The following is a 16,796-nucleotide window of genomic DNA, read 5'->3' on the forward strand; positions in this document are numbered from 1 at the left end:
CTTTCTTCTAATCTTCTTATAGGAAAGATCTATTCTATATCGAAGAATCCCTTTAGATAGTAAAAGAATTAGAACCTATTAGTACTATTAAACCTTATATATAATATTAGATATACCTCTTTTTAAAGGAACTTTATAATCTCGGATTTCTTCCTATCTCTAATATATATATATATATAACGGTCTTAAGGTACTTTTATATTATAGATATACTATAGTAATATATTTTAGTTATATTATAACTTAGTATAGTTAAATAAAGATACTTTAATATCTTTCTATAGCGTTTATATATAACCTTTAGTATACTATTTATATTATATATAATCTAATAGTAGTTTTACTAAACCTCTATATTATAAGCTAAGTCCTATTTAAACTTACTTTTTTAACTAAAGTTAGTTTATAGCTATTAATCTATCTATTTAGTATTAGGACCGGCGTGCTAGCGGGTCCTAATAGGTAATATAGAACTAGAGTAAAGGGATAGTAGGGTACTAGTATCTTTATAAACTAATCGCTAAAGAGCTAAGTTCCCCTAATAGTCTCTATATAGATAACCTTTAGTAGGTTATAGGACTAGGTTACCTAACCTAGTAGGACTTAGTCTTCCTAGTATACTCTCTAGCGGGGGGTCATACTACCCCTACTAGGTTATAGATTCTAGGTTATAAGACTAGGCGGGATCTAGCCTATAAGGCACTCTCCTAGTAGAGGGTCGTAATATTTAGTATATATTATTTAGTTATAGAGGATAAATACTTTCTTTTAATCTAGACTAATACTGTTAGGACCGGCGTGCTAGCGGGTCCTAGTAGGTAATATAGAACTAGAGTGAAGGAATAGTAGGGTACTAGTATATTTATAAACTAATCGCTAAAGAGCTAAGTTCCCCTAGTAGTCTCTATATAGATGACCTTTAGCGGGTCACGGGACTAGGTCACCTAACCCGGTAGGACTTAGTCTCCCTAGTGCGGTCTCTAGCGGGGGGTTATACTACCCCTACTAGGTCACGGGTTCTAGGTTATAGGACTAGGCGGGATCTAGCCTATAAGGCACTCTCCTAGTAGAGGGTTATAACATTTTCCCCCTCCTTAAAGAGCTACGTCCTCGTAGCTAAGGGTTAGGGGTCGAGGGTCTCTTATAGTTAAGATAGGGAGGGTTCGAAAATAGTATATATATCTAGCTATCTAAAAGAGGGTAATTTATCTTTATAGTAGAAGGTATAGATAGACTCGGAGCTTTAAGCGTTATCTCTCTTCGTCGTATATAATCTAAGTTCTTTATACATTTTTTACTTATCTCTCTTCGAGTTATAGCTTTCTTCTTTCTATACTTCCTTATCCTTTCGCTTTTTCTTCTTATAGCTTTTCGTCGCTTCGCTTTTCTTCTTATAGCTTTTCGTCGTCTCGCTTTTCTTACTATAGGTTATTTCGACTTATTATAGTAGCTCTCTTTCCTCCGGTCGCGAGTACGATATATACCTCTATTAATAATTACACCCCTCCGGCCGTTATCTCCCCTACTAACCCTATAAGTATATAGTATTAGCGTTATATAGACTATCTTAGATATAACCCGGGGTATATATATATCCCTCCGCTTAGCGGGATTAACGTTAATACTCTTTAGTATAACTATTATATAAGGAAGCGGTAGTCTTATATAATAGTAAATATAGATCTCCGCTTATATTAGCGGTTATTAATATTCCTTAGGTCGATTCTAGACTTAATACTTAAGCTAATACTTATATCTTAGCGCTCTATACTACCCCTATATAGAATATATCGTTCCTTACGATTATATAGGGGTTTTAAGGTACGCGGAATACTTTAATTTAAGATATCTATATAGGTATAGTTACGCCTTTCGGTCCTCCTTACGCTACGCCCCCTCTACCTTCCCTACCCCCTCCGCTCCTTTCGACGTAGGTTTTATTAATAAGTCGGGTTATAGGTTAGCTTTAGGCGCCTCCTTAGGCTAAGTTATATATATAGCGGTAAGGATATAGGCGTATCTCGGAGGTTACTCGTCTAGTATAGGTAGTTATTACGTTATACCTTTAGAGAGTATTAGCTATATTACTTTTTATTCTATTTTTCGGTAATAAACTTTTATATATCCTTATTATATATCTATAGTCTCTTTAGGATATTTTTTATCCGCTCCTTATCTTTATTAGCGTTTTAGATCCTCCCCTAACCTATCTATAGCGTATACTAGTATAACTAGTTATTTTCTAGGGGTCTATTTAGTAATTAGCTATTAGGTTCGGCGTTCTTAAGCCTACTCCGGTCCTTCTAACCTTCCCGGAATATATTTAGTAGTAGATCCTAGGTTATATTAACTTCTTCTTTATAGATCTTCCTCGGCGTATTATACGCTTTAGCCGTTCTTTCTTCTTATTATAGTAGTTCTCGAATACTAGTATATCTTCTACGTTTTCTCTCGGCTCCTAAGTATTTTCCTTATATCTATATCCTCTCTATTTAATAAGGTATTCGGCGCCCTTACGGTTATCGGTAAGGATCTCCTCGATCTCTTATTTAGGTTAGTTATCTACTAGTATAGGATCGGGCCGCTCTTAAGCTTTTAATAGATCTCTATAGTATAGCTCTAGTATTAAAGTATATTATATAAAGTAGATCTTACGGTATCTTAGTATAAGGATTAGCTAGTATACCTATTATCCTACTATACCTATTATCGTAAAAGGTCCTATATAGCGGTTATCTAGCTTTTTATATAGTCGTCCTAAGTTAATATACTTATTTCTTAGTATAACCTATTATCTAATTATAAAAGACTTCTCTATATATTTCCTATTATAGGCTCGCTTTATTATAGTTTTCGATTCTTCTAGGCGCTTTCTTAGTATTTCTTATATCTTTAGTATTTCCTCTATATAGCTTTTAGTATCGTTATAGGTTTCTATCTTCCTATCTAATACTAACGTTTTTAGTTCCGGTCGGAATCTTAGTAATACTTTAGCCGGGGATATTTTTAGTACGCTATAGGTAGTAGTATTATAGATAATCTATATGAGAGGGATCTATTTTATTTAGTCGTCTTAGCACTAGCTTACTATATTATATAGGTAATACTTAATACTTTAGTTTTACCTCTCTATCTACTTATTAGTTTATAGATAATAGGCTATTAATAGTCTATATCTTATAGCGAGGAGATAGTAGAAATAGCTCTAGAATTTTAATATAAAGATAGTGCCTCTATTACTAACGAGGTTTTCTAGTATTCCCTATAAGGGTATAATCTTTTCGTAAAATAAGGTTATAAGTTCTAGCGAGTCTATATCCTTAGTATAGGAAATATAGAGAGAATATTTTAAGAATAGATTAATTATAACTATAATTATATTATAGGCCTTCCCCTCTTATTTTAAGGGTAGTAGGCCTATAATAAAGTCTACGCTTATCTACTAGCCTAGTCTTTCTAATACTAGTAGTAATTCGAGTAGTCTATATAGCTTATAGCGTTTAATAGTATTAGATTAGTAAATCTAGTATATAAGGACGTAGTTCTATATATCCTTAATAAGGGTTTTCTACTAGTATTTACGTCTAATAGCTTATAGCGTTCTTTTCCTTATATAATAACCTACCTATAGATTATCGTAGTAGATCCTTATAATTTTTTAGTAGATTATAGGTTCGCCTTTAGGAATATAGACGTAGTTATTATATCTTAGTAGTCTATCTTAGCTCCTTACGCTTTATTATATCTTCGGGGGTTATTTAAAGTCGCCGGTTTCCTATACCTTTCTAAGTATATTCCTATAGAACTTATTCTTCGCCTAGGTCTTAAGTATAAGTTCTACTATAGTTTCTAGCGGCTCGTAGGTATATATAGTTTCTCCTTTAGCTATTTCGTATACCTCCTTTTAACTTAGTAGTCTATTTATTACGGGCTTAGTAGGGATCTCTATATATACTATAGTTATTATAGCGCCTAGGTATATCGTATCCTATAGATCCCTTTAGTAACTAGCGCCTTTACTGATAGTCTTCTTAAGTCTTTATATAAAGATATTATAACTTATAGTATCTAGTAGCTTATCTACTATATAATTAGGTCGTCTACTAGGAGCGTTTATAGGGTTTATTTTCCCTAGGCGGAATATAATAACGAAGTTAAAACCTATAAGATATTTTACCTAGCGTACCTAACGTCTTATAAGCTCTTTAGTCGTTATAAATTAGATAAGATTAGCGTAATCCGTTATTACTATAATTAGGTACTTATTTCCTTTAAGGAAGTAGCGCTATTTCTTAAACCCTATAAAGATTACTAGTATTTCCTAGTCGCCGATCTAGTAATTTCTCTTTACTACTAGTATCTTCTAGGAGTAGAAGGCGATAGGGTACTAGTATCTATCTTTATAGAGCTATAATATAATTACGTAGATAGCGGCTCCTAATATATCTATTTCTATTATAGTTTTTAATATAGCGTCGAAGTATACGAGTATCGGCGTAGTCTAGAAAGCGGTCTTAGTCCTTTTAAAAGCTTCTTACGCTTCTTCTATAAAGACGAACCCTTTTTAGCGCTTATTTCTTCCCTTCTTTTATACGTCTAGCCCCTTAATTAGATCGTTAAAGGGGGCGCTAATTATTAACTATTTCCTAATAAAACGTCGGTAGAAGTTAGCGAAGCCTACGAACTACTATACGTTAAAGATATAGGTCGGCTCTAGCTACTAGCTTATTATTTCTACTCGGGTAGGGTCTATAGTGACTCTATAGCGGGAGATAATAAAGCTTAAAAAGTCGACTCTCTCTACGTAGAACGTATACTTACTAAGTTTAATAAATAACCTCTACTTAATTAGGCGTTCTAGTACTTCTCGGACGTAATATATATAAGTCTCCTCGTCCTTCGAGAAGATTAGTATATTATTAAAATATACTACTAGGTAGACGTTAATAAGTCCTACTAAGGCTCTATTAATATATACCTAAAAGGTAGCGGGAGTATTTATAAATTTAAATAGTATTACTATATATTCGAAATATCTATAGCGGTATCTAAACGCTATTTTCTACTTATCTCCTTATTTTATACAGATCCTATAGTAAGTATCTTATAGATCTAGTTTAGTATAGATCTATACTCCTAATAATCTTACTAGGGACTTATTAATTAGTAATAGAGGGTAGCGGTTCTTAATAGTAATTATATTTAACCCTCTATAGTCTATATAAAGTCTAAGCTTACTATCTTTCTTCGGTATAAAGAGGATAGGTATACCTAATTAACTCTTTAAATATTAGATCTAGCCTTTTTTAAGGTTCTTCTTAATATATTAGTAGAGGACTTCTAACTTCTTAGCGGATAGTACGTATACTAGTCTCTAAGGGGGTATTTTACTTAGTATTAGCTCGATTACGTAATTATATTCTATATAGGTTAGAAAGGCTATAGTACCTTCTTTACTCGCTATAATAGCTAGATCTTAGTATTCTAGTAGGAGTTTAGTTAGGGGTTATACCGGATAGGAGGTCCTATCCGAGCTTTATATTACCCCTAGTATTACTATAAACTCCTTAGTAACCTTATCGATATCTAAGCGTAGCTCTCTAAGTATATTTTATAGTCTTACTTCTTCCTCGAAGTCTTCTAGCGGGAGGGTTTTAACCTCTAGTAAGGCTATATTTCTATATACCTACTTACTAGTTACCTAGTTAATATCTAGATTTACTAGTCTAAGCTAATCTATTTCTAGAATTATATTATAGATCGTTATATCTATAGCTTTATAGGTTATTTTAATAACTCTATAGATTCTATTCCGGTCTATTAGACTAAGCTATACTTCTTAGCTTCTATATAAAGAGATCTTACGCCCGTCTATAACTTCTACTAGGCGGGTGCTTATTATATATATCTCTTTTAGGTTCTCTTTTACCTATTTCTAGCTTACGAAGCTCTAAGTTACGCCACTATCTATTAGCGTCTTAGCTACCCCTATCGGGGCTCTAATATTAATATCTAATATTAGTACGTTATAGATAAGTGCTTAGTATACTCCTTTATATTCTCCGAAGAGAACTATCTCTAATACTATAGGAGTCTATAGTATAGGGTCGTCTATTTTTTTAATTTTTCTATAGCTATAGTATTTATTATAGCTTTCTTATAGTAGTCCTTCGTATAGTAGCCTAGCTTACTATAAAAGTTATAGAATTTACTATCTCCGCTCTAGTCTTATTTAGACCCTATAGTAGCTTTTCTACCCTCTATAGTAGTCGTAGCTTACTATATAGGGAAAGCGCTATTTCCCTTAAAGGGTCTTCTACTAGATCTTTATAAGTCTATAGTATTTCTTAGCGCTATCTTTCTAGCCTCCCTAAAATATAATATCTTACCTAGTATTACTTTCTTAATTTAATTATAGAAGGCTACCTAGTTATCTTATTAATCTATAGCGGGGGCTATAAATCTCCTTACTTCGTCTTATACCTCCTTAACGATACCTATCTCTAAATAGTTAATTCTTATCTATCTAGTTAGTATATCTTTTAGGCGGTTATAGAGTCCGGTAAGCTTTAAAGTATATTAATATATATCCTAATACTTAGTTTATATTATCTACTATTAATCGTATTTAGCTTCTCGCTATATCTTAATAGGGTCGGTAACCTAAACGAGCGCCTATATTTCGAAGACTAACTAGGTAAACGTTATACCTAGGTTATTCCTATAGTATTCTATCTATATTATATTAACCTTCGGCGCTAAGAACTTAGTTACTTAGTCTACCTTACGTATATCGCTAGCGAACTAATCGGGATATCTATTCTAAAAGGCTTTCTAGTTCGACTTAAAGAGATTATATTCGCCTAAACTCTTAGCTCTATACGTTATTATATTATAGGGTATATATAGTTCTCTCGCTTTCTTCTAGTAGGATAGATAGCCTCCGGTACTTCCTTATAATATAATCGAGTTTATATAGGTAGTATTAGGTAGTTAGTAAGTAATTTAGCTAGTAGTACTACCTAGTAAACCCTAATAGATTCTAGATCCTTATATTCTTACCTATAGGATTACTATATTTTCCTCTTCGTCCTATAGCTCCGCGCGGATCCTATTTTTCTCTTTTACTAGAGCTAGATATCTTTTAAGGGTCTCTAACTCTCGGAGTTCCGCCTTCTCGTCTACCTCGGTCGGGGTTATCGGATCCGGCGGGTTTCCTCCCTAAGGGTTATCGTCGACTCCCTATATCTCTACCTCTTCTAGTAGGGGTTATAGGGGTCCTAGGACGTTGTTTATTTCCGCGATCGGGGCTAAGGTTCCCCTTAGGCGGTCGCTCGTACGTCGAGTTATCGATATTACGTATTCTAACGGTCTAGTTCAATTAAGATTTAGCGATTAGAATATTAAGACCGGTGTGCTAGCGGGTCCTAGTAGGTAATATAGAACTAGAGTGAAGGAATAGTAGGGTACTAATATATTTATAAACTAATCGCTAAAGAGCTAAGTTCCCTTAGTAGTCTCTATATAGATAACCTTTAGCGGGTCACGGGACTAGGTCACCTAACCCGGTAGGACTTAGTCTCCCTAGTACGGTCTCTGGCGGGGGGTCATACTACCCCTACTAGGTCACGGGTTCTAGGTCATAGGACTAGGCGGGATCCAGCCTATAAGGCACTCTCCTAGTAGAGGGTCGTAATAAATACGTTAGAGGGAAAGTAGAATCGGAGGTAGTTTAATTAGATATCTAAAGCTTTTATTAATTATAGAATAGGTTAAGAAAGAAGTAGGTAGTTAAACTAATAGATATAAGATATTATTAGTCTCTCCCTTATAAAAGGATAATATAAAATTAGATTACTAGCTTTAAGATATAGATATAAATATAATAAAGGAAATAAAGGAGAGATATTATAATTTATAATTAAGAATAGTAAGTAGAGATTAGAGATAATAGATCGAATAGACTAAGATATTAACTTTATATTAATTAGCTTATAAGCTTATAGAGTATAAAGTAAGTAGGCCCTTATATAAAACCTAATAAAAATCTAGTAAAAACCTAATAAAAACCCAGAAAATCTAATAAAAACCTAGGAAATCTAGCGAAAACCTAGTAAAAATCTAATAAAAACCTAATTCCTATATTAATTTAGAAAATCACTTAAGAATTTTTTATCCTAAATACTTAGTCTTAACTAAATACTTTAGAATTAAGGGATTATTAAGTAAATATAATAATATCTAGGTACTAATAATATTTATTTTTACTAGAAACTACTCTCTAATAAAGAAGATTTATAAAATTAGACTAATTTACTATTATTCTAATTATTTCTTTAGTATTAGAAAGACTATATTAGAACTATATATTATAAATATATATTTCTACTACTTAAATATATAAGTTTTCTAACTCTACTAATTATAGTATTATTTTATAAGAAATTTTATATTCTATTAAGTAATTAATATATTACTAGACCTTAAATACTAATAAATAAAGATATTTTATTAAGTTTAACTTACTATACTACTAAACATTAAAGTCTTTCTTAATATAACTAAAATAAAGAAAAATTATAGTAGTTAATTTAGATAAGTAAGGCACTTTATATAGAGAATTATACAAAAGTTAGGTCTAATTAGGTTTTTATTAGGTTATCCGGTGAACCTAACGTTAGGTCCGGTGTAGGCCTAGGTCGGGGGGTTTAGCACCGGACCTAGGTTAGGTCCGGTGCCGGGTTAGGATATTCGACCTAATTCCGGTGCGTGCGGAAGTCTAAATATAACTAAAATAAGGAAAAACTATAGTGGTTAATTTAGATAAGTAAGGCACTTTATATAGAGAATTATATAAAAGTTAGGTCTAATTAGGTTTTTATTAGGTTATCCGGTGAACCTAACGTTAGGTCCGGTATAGGCCCGGGTCGGGGGGTTTGGCACTAGACCTAACCTAGGTCCGGTGCCGGGTCGGGATATTCGACCTAATTCCGGTGCGTGCGGAAGTCTAGTCACGAGTAGCTTGCTCGCACGTGACTAATGGCCCGAGTCGTATGTTTTGACCTCTTCCATGTTCGACTCTGCGATCTTTTATGTTTTCCTCTTCCTATCATCCGCGCCTGTCATCCGTACCTAAAATAACGTCTAGAGCCTAGAGACATGGCGTCCACTACAACATCGAGCAGTTCTCAACCTTCGACTTCCGATCCTCAGTTGAATGTGCAATACTGTGCCCCTGGGTTTTGCTTGCCGCATCCTGATACTGTCAACCAATTTTGTCGGGACCAAAGCAACCTTATCTTCTGCCAAGGTGTCATTATCGTGAAGATATCACCTGAAGTCGTCGTCAAATTTGGTGCTCATGTCGACATTACCGAGGCCAAAACCATGATCCATGTTGCGCAGAATACAGGGGTTCCTGTACCGAAAGTTTTCGCATATTATACTTACGGTCCAATTGATCGTGATGCTAGCGATTACGGAGGCCTTTACGATACCTACATCTTTATGAGTTTCGTTGCCGGTGAAACGCTCCACACAGCTTGGGACACTTTCGGCGTCTCCACCAAATCCCATATTTCAAGACAACTTGCGAGCTATATCCAAGAGATCCGTGGTATAAGGAATGTTGGTTATATTGGCTCCGTAGATAATGGTCCTGTTACCGACCACAGTTTATCGGCCTCTATTGACAAAGGTACAATACCCAGACCTTGGGGATGGAACATGCAGGGACCTCTTCATTTGAACTAATTTTATTTCTAAGGCCCATTTGATTCGGAGCAAGACTTTAACACGGCTCTTATCAACGCCTATCAAAAGAATGCGCCAAAACGTCACATCAGAAGTTTTCTCAGTGAAATGCTTCCTCAATCTCACCGCATCTTGTTCACACATGGTGATATCCGGCCTCAGAATGTTATGGTGAAAGATGGCAATGTGGTCGCCATTATAGACTGGGAGCTAAGTGGTTGGTATCCAGAATACTGGGAATTCGCAAAGGCTCTACTTACCTGGGGCTGGCAAAGTGATTGGACGGATTACCTCATGCGAATTCTTCAACCGTATCACGCTGAATTTTTCATGCACTCTTTCCTGATGGAAAAGCTATTGATTTAGTTGGGTTCTGCTTCATGGCTAGACCTCCGCACCAGCCCGCAAAGCCCAAAGCCCAACCCGCAAATGGGCTGGGCTTTGGGCCCGGTCTCTGGGCCCATCGGTGGCTATAGGCCTAGGGTAGAAGCCCACTAGGCTTTTATAGGGGCCTAATGGGCTTCAAACAATACAAACATACTAATGCTTAGCAGATATATAAGTAATATAGATTTTTCTAGTATTTCTAGGTATTCAGATTACCCCCTATATGAATTGACTATAGGTGCCTAAAATAACTAAAATGACTAAATTAACTGAATCGACTCTAGATCAGATTAATAAAATTAAGATTTATGAAATTTAAGAAAAAAATAAATTAATAGAAAGATACACTCACTTCTCTCTATATAAAATATATATATTTACATATTAATTCGATATCACCTATTAAACCCCCGTATTAGGCTAGATCAGGGCCGGCGCCGAGATCTTCCGCGGTAAGTATATAGACTTAAACATATATAAAGAACAGATATTAATTAGCAGGTTTATAAGCGCTAAGACTATATTTATACATATAAATAGGCTTTAATAGGGGCCTTATAGGCCCCTATAATAGGCCATAGGCTTGGTTAGGCTTCGAAGGTAGGGCCCATAGCCCACTGCTGGTTAGGCTATGGGCCTGAGGTCCGGGCCCAACCAGGCCCATTGCGGAGGTCTAGGTCCGCCATCTGTGCAGGAACAAGGGCGATGCCTTAGTGATCGGGCTTGTCGATCTTGTCAACTAACGTGGTATTCAGTATATTAGGGGTCCAATCAAGGGAATTGAAATCTCTGTATTTCTATATCCACTATTCTAGCAGGAAATATAACTATCTGACTAATATCAAAAATACTGCGTGGACAGGATAAACTAAACTTCCGGTATGCCGATCTCATGCTCCGACACACCCCCTCAGCTAGGCCAGTATAGTCTAGCTGCTTCCTACACCCTAGTCAACATACTATTTCTCTCCCTTTGTTGATCAAATGACCTATGCTATCAAATAGCTCCTACTATCAGATAGCTTATATCTATTATCCTTAACATTTTAAGGAAAGCTTTATGCTTTTACCTAGTGAGCAACTTTGTGAGTCCGTCTGTAGCTATACTAGCTATCGGCACCTATTTCACCTTAATTCTTCCTTCCCTAACTTCCTATCTGAGCTAGTGCCGATGAATATTAATATATCGTAATTTCGTCTCGAACGCCGTATCCTTACTAGTTAGAAGACTAATAGTACGCTAATTATCGCAATCGATACTTAGTTAATAGGAAGGGACAAAACCTAGGGTATTAAGAAGTCTACGCTACTATTATAGCTATTTTATAGTCTCTAAGAGACTAAGGAGCTTAGCTTTAGTAGTGGAGGTGGTGACTATAGGCTGCTTACTAGCCTTCTAGTCGACTAGCCCGCCGTATACCTAGTAGATATAGCTAGCGGAGCTCTTTCTATCGGGGTGATCCCTATATAAAGTATCACTAACGAATTAGATAGAGTCCCTTTCTATACCTAATTCTACGCTATATTTAATAGCGAGATAGCGGGTAGAATTAAGGTAGGTAATAACTCTATTAGCTACCTAATAGTACTAGGGGCCCGGGTTTATTAAGTATTATACTAGACGAGTAGTCGATTTTATAGTATCTAGTCTTATAATCGTAGTAGTATATCTAGTAGATCCTACCTTCTTTTAGTATAATAGGATCTCTTATACCGTAGCTACTCCCTAATATAGGGTTAGATCTTCGACCGGTATTAGGGTATATACCGCTAGTCTATCTATAAGGTTATATCGTATAGTAATACTTACTATATAGCTATCTTAATAAAGCTATAGCTTCTTTTACTACCTATCTCTAATAATACGGATATTAAGAAACTATACTACCTCTCCGTAATCTATTAATTCCTAGTATACTTCTAGATCTTACTCTAGTTATATAGCCCTTCTTTATATATCTTTATAATAAGTAATTAGGATATCGTCTATATAAAAGAAGACTATTAGTCTATTTCCGATAAAGATATAGAGGTCTTCTAGGGCTTATTATAGACCTAGCTTACGAAATACACTAGCTACTTCCTATTACTATAGTCTAGGTAAGACTCGTAGACTATATAGTACGCGGCGGAGCTTCTAGTATTTACTTAGTAGTCTAAACCTATTAGGTATCTAGGTATAGACCTCTTTTTCTAGCGTACTATTTAAAAAGGTAGTAATAGTATCCCGCTATCTTAGGTCGAGATTAAATACGGTAATAAGGGCGAAGATTATCTTTATAGTCCTTACTACTAGTATAGTAGCTCTCTTTTCTTCGTACGAAATAGTCTCTAGGTCTCCCCGTATATATATACGAGCTTTAAATTTAACTAGATAACTATCCTAATCGTATTTATAGGTAAATACCTATATAAGAGGCAGTATTTACTTACCTCTATCCTTTAGTCTCTCTATAATCTTATAGGTTTCCTTTTCTATTAGAGAGTTAATCTCCTTCCTTATTACTACGAGAAAGCCTTCCTAAAATAGATAGTTTATAATATCTTTATAGTATTTTAGGACTAAGGGGAGATTATCTTAATAACGTCTAATTTTAGGTTTCTTAGTATATAGTCCTATAGCGAAAGTATATAGTAGTGTAGGAGGGTCTTCCTCTATATCGGTAGATCTTATTATATAGATATAGTCTTTATCTTACCTAGCTTAACGCCTTCGTTTTCTACTAATAATATTACTAGTATTAATATCTCCTATAATTTATCTACTTAGGGCGAGAAGTTCCGCCTATAGTTATCTTTCTAGCTTATTTTCTAGCTTATCTTCTATAGTAGGAATAGCTTTATTATTCTAAGCCTAGTCGCTAACTAGATCCTCTAGATCCCCTAGTATATCTACCCCCTAACTAGGAGTAGTATAGTGATCCTATATATAGGGTTCTTACGGCGGCGTAATAGGGAGCGGAGGAAAGGGTTCGTCCGGAAATACGCCTAGCGGAGCTCGGGGCTTATAGATCTTAGGTATTTACTATATAATCGTAGTTTTTAGGGAGGGTAGGACCACTTACTAGTCTACCCCCTAAAGTAAGATAGTATCTCGCTAACTAACTTCACTAGCTATCTCCCTCTACGGAGAGCTCTACTATATATTCTACTAGTTTTCTTACTAAGATCCTTACTAAGATCCTTACTAAGATCCTTACTAAGATCCTTACTAAGATCCTTACTAATCATAGTACTAAGTTTCTTATAGATTATTAGACTAAGCTTCCTATAGATCTCGATAATCTCTCTCTTCTATTTCGCTAGTCTCTTAACTAGCTATTATACGATCGAGTATCTAGTTAAACTCTTCTATAGTAATTTCCTAAGGTTCTTACTATATTAGTATTAGAATAAGCTAATATCTATTATAATTAGGGGTATATTTACGAGTTTTATTAAATACTATATCCCTAATAGGCTTTACTTTCCTATTATATAGAAACTAGATTTTCTAGATATTAGATACTATATAGCTAACTAAGAATCCGATCTTAGCTCGTAGGTTCATTTTATTAGACTAGACCTATTTATCGATCCTATAGTATACTAAACTTCTATATAGTTTAATATTTAATAGGTTAATCCTCGGCGCCTATAGTACGAACTCTTTCCGCACCTCCTCCTATAGTATAACCTAGCGGTTTTCGGTAGTAATATACGTCGGCGTACGATTTAGTAACTATACTATAGCGTTAGCGGCCTCTAGCTATAGATCTTTTAGGAGCTTTCCTTTAAGCACGAGCATACGTATATAGGTGATAATTATACCACTAGATCTTTCGGTATAACTATTTATTTCGGAATACCCTAGGGGGTTATAATATATAAGGATACTATTAGAAGTGAGGCTATATTCCGTAGGTTTTCTAGCTAAGGACTTATTATCGTATTAGAAGACTTTAATTAGTAGATCCTATTAGTTTCTTACTAGTTCTATAAAGCGATTAATCGCTAGCTAACACTTAGGCTTTATTTTATAGGTTATTAGCTAATAAAACCTAGGACCTTCTAGGTAAAAATAAGAGATCTAGCGGTACTTATTCTCTACTAGCGGTAGCTAAATAAGATTAAAGTGCACTCTTCTAAATCGTCCGAAAGTACGCCTAACTATATATCTTAATATCTACCTTAGTGCACGACCTAGCTAATAAGTCTAGTATAATACCTATATTTTAGTAGACTCCTTTTCTTTATCGTTAAAAATAACTCTATCTACTATAGTAGCGAGTTTTATAGCGCTTCGCTAGTTAATATAGGTAAGTCTTCGGTGCTAGATATCTAATAAGGCTTTTAACTACTAAGGTTTTACTAACTTTCTCTCTATAAAGTAGGCTTACTAGGGCTATATAAGTTCTCCGGGTTAATTAAAGATCTAGAGGTTAAACTAGTCCTAAAGGTTAACGTAGATAACTAGTCTATTATTAGGGTCCCTAATATAGTTTATACGCTAGTACTATATTCCGCCCTTCTTTTTTAGTATAGAATAGGACACTAGGTTTATATAGAAACTAGGGGAATAAAGGGTATTACTAAGTGTGATCTCTATTTTACCTTTCACTAGATATCTACCTACTAGTCTAACCTTCCCCTTTCCTAGTACCTAGGTGGTACTATCTCCCGTCGTAAGATCCGAAATCTAGGGTATAAAGTCGATAAAAAGGTCTCTATTATTATAGATATAGGTACTAGATCCTATATTAAGGATCTATCTATCTTTTAAGATAGGTTCCCTATTTTTAGTAAGGGAGAGGGCGTATTCGCATTTTTATACTAGCCCCCCTACTATATAGTATAGGGCTTAAGAGTAGTAGCGAAGCTCACTTAATTTATAAACTCTTCCTTCTAAGGCTACTAAGTTTACTAAGTTTACTATACCTTTTCTACCTTCTTTTCTACCTATTTCTTCTAAGTAGGCTCTTTAGCGAGTTTTTACTTAATCTTCTCTAGCTTTCTTAGGTTAATATAGGTCCCTTCGGGGCGGTTTTCCTTATTAAGATACTAGTATATTACTATTTTATATAAATAGTAAGGGTTCCTATATAGGCACCTCCTCTTTTTAAATAGGATCGGCTCCTTAGTTTAGGACTAGGTCTAGGACTTTACTTCTTAGTGTCCCTACTAGGTTAAAAATACCCCTTTTAGGGGTATAGTAGATAATACCTTTTATACCCCTATTTCTCGATTTATTACGCGGAACGACTCGAGAAGATCACGGATTTAATAGACTTTCTTATCTATAACGATCTCTTAATATCTTCCTTACCACTAAATAGGTAAGACCTCTTTAATAGTATATAGGAAGTCCCTATTTACGTCTCCGTTATTAATACCGAGGCTGATAGCTTACTCCCTTAGGGTATTCTATTATTTAAGCTATTATTCGATATCTCTAGTCGGCTTTTAGATAGCGAAGACCTTCCACTTTATTCGGACTTCCTCCTCGTGTGCAGTCGATCTCGCGAAGCGATCTCTTAGGTATATTAGTCTCTTATATAGGGTCTAATAGTCGGTAATAGCGGTATAGTAGATTAGGTCTAGGAAGGTATAAATATAGTCATTTATATTAGAAAGCCCTTTTATCTCCCTATCCCATTTCGATTAGTCTACTTTAAAGATATCTATTTCATCTCTCTAGTCTCTTTTATCCGATTCGGTCCCTCCGTAGGGGTATTCCGGCCTAATAGGCTCTTCTTTCCTAACTAGTCTCTCTATTAGGGGGGTATCTAGGTCATAGTGCTTCTAGACTTATTTTTATATCGTATATAGCTTCACCCGGGCGAACCAGGTGCGCTATTAGGGCGAATCCTTCAGTTTTTCGCCCTTTGTGGCGGAGAGAATTGTTAATGCTTCCATTATTAGGGTTAGGTGCTATATAGCCTTAGCGGGCTACTATACAGCTTTAGAGGTTTTCAGGTGCTAATAGGCGCTATATCTTGTGAATAGCGGCCTTATTTCGTGCGAACCGGGCTCATAACTGTTAACTGACGTGGTATTCAGTATATTAGGGGTCCAATCAAGGGAATTGAAATCTCTGTATTTCTGTATCCACTATTCTGGTAGGAAATATGACTATCTGACTAATATCAAAAATACTGCGTGGACAGGATAAACTAAACTTCCGGTATGCCGATCTCATGCTCCGACAGATCTGTTTGAAATAGACTCGGTAGACGTTGTAGGTCGTCGTTTATCTCCGCGATTAGAGCTAAGGCTCCCTTTAGGCGGTCGCTCGTGCGTCGAGTCGTCGATATTACGTATTCTAACGGTCTAGTTCAATTAAGATTTAGCGATTAGAATATTAGGACCGGCGTACTAACGGGTCCTAGTAGGTAATATAGAACTAGAGTGAAGGAATAATAGGGTGGTAGTATATTCGTAAACTAATCGCTAAAGAGCTAAGTTCCCCTAGTAGTCTCTATAGGGATAACCTCTAGCGGGTCACGGGACTAGGTCACCTAACCCGGTAGGACTCAGTCTTTATAATACACTCCCTAGCGGGGGGTCATACTACCCCTACTAGGTCACGGGTCCTAGGTCGTAGGACTAGGCGGGATCTAGCCTATGAGGCACTCTCTAGCAGAGGGTCGTAACAATTTAGCTATAAAAACTACTAA

The 16,796-nt window shown here is 35.4% G+C and overlaps 1 protein-coding gene across 1 annotated transcript; it reads left to right on the forward strand.

Moving 5' to 3' along the window:
• Window positions 1–9,159: 9,159 nt before the first annotated feature.
• N7457_008090 (uncharacterized protein) lies at window positions 9,160–10,119 on the forward strand (the record flags this gene model as incomplete). Its single annotated transcript, XM_057179133.1, has 2 exons — window positions 9,160–9,697; window positions 9,767–10,119. 2 exons carry the CDS (start codon window positions 9,160–9,162, stop codon window positions 10,117–10,119), a joined length of 891 nt encoding a protein of 296 aa, XP_057027519.1.
• Window positions 10,120–16,796: the final 6,677 nt, after the last annotated feature.

Source organism: Penicillium paradoxum (assembly GCF_028828445.1).
Source record: "Penicillium paradoxum strain IBT 22861 chromosome Unknown utg000007l_segment0_segment0, whole genome shotgun sequence".
NCBI lineage: Eukaryota > Fungi > Ascomycota > Eurotiomycetes > Eurotiales > Aspergillaceae > Penicillium > Penicillium paradoxum.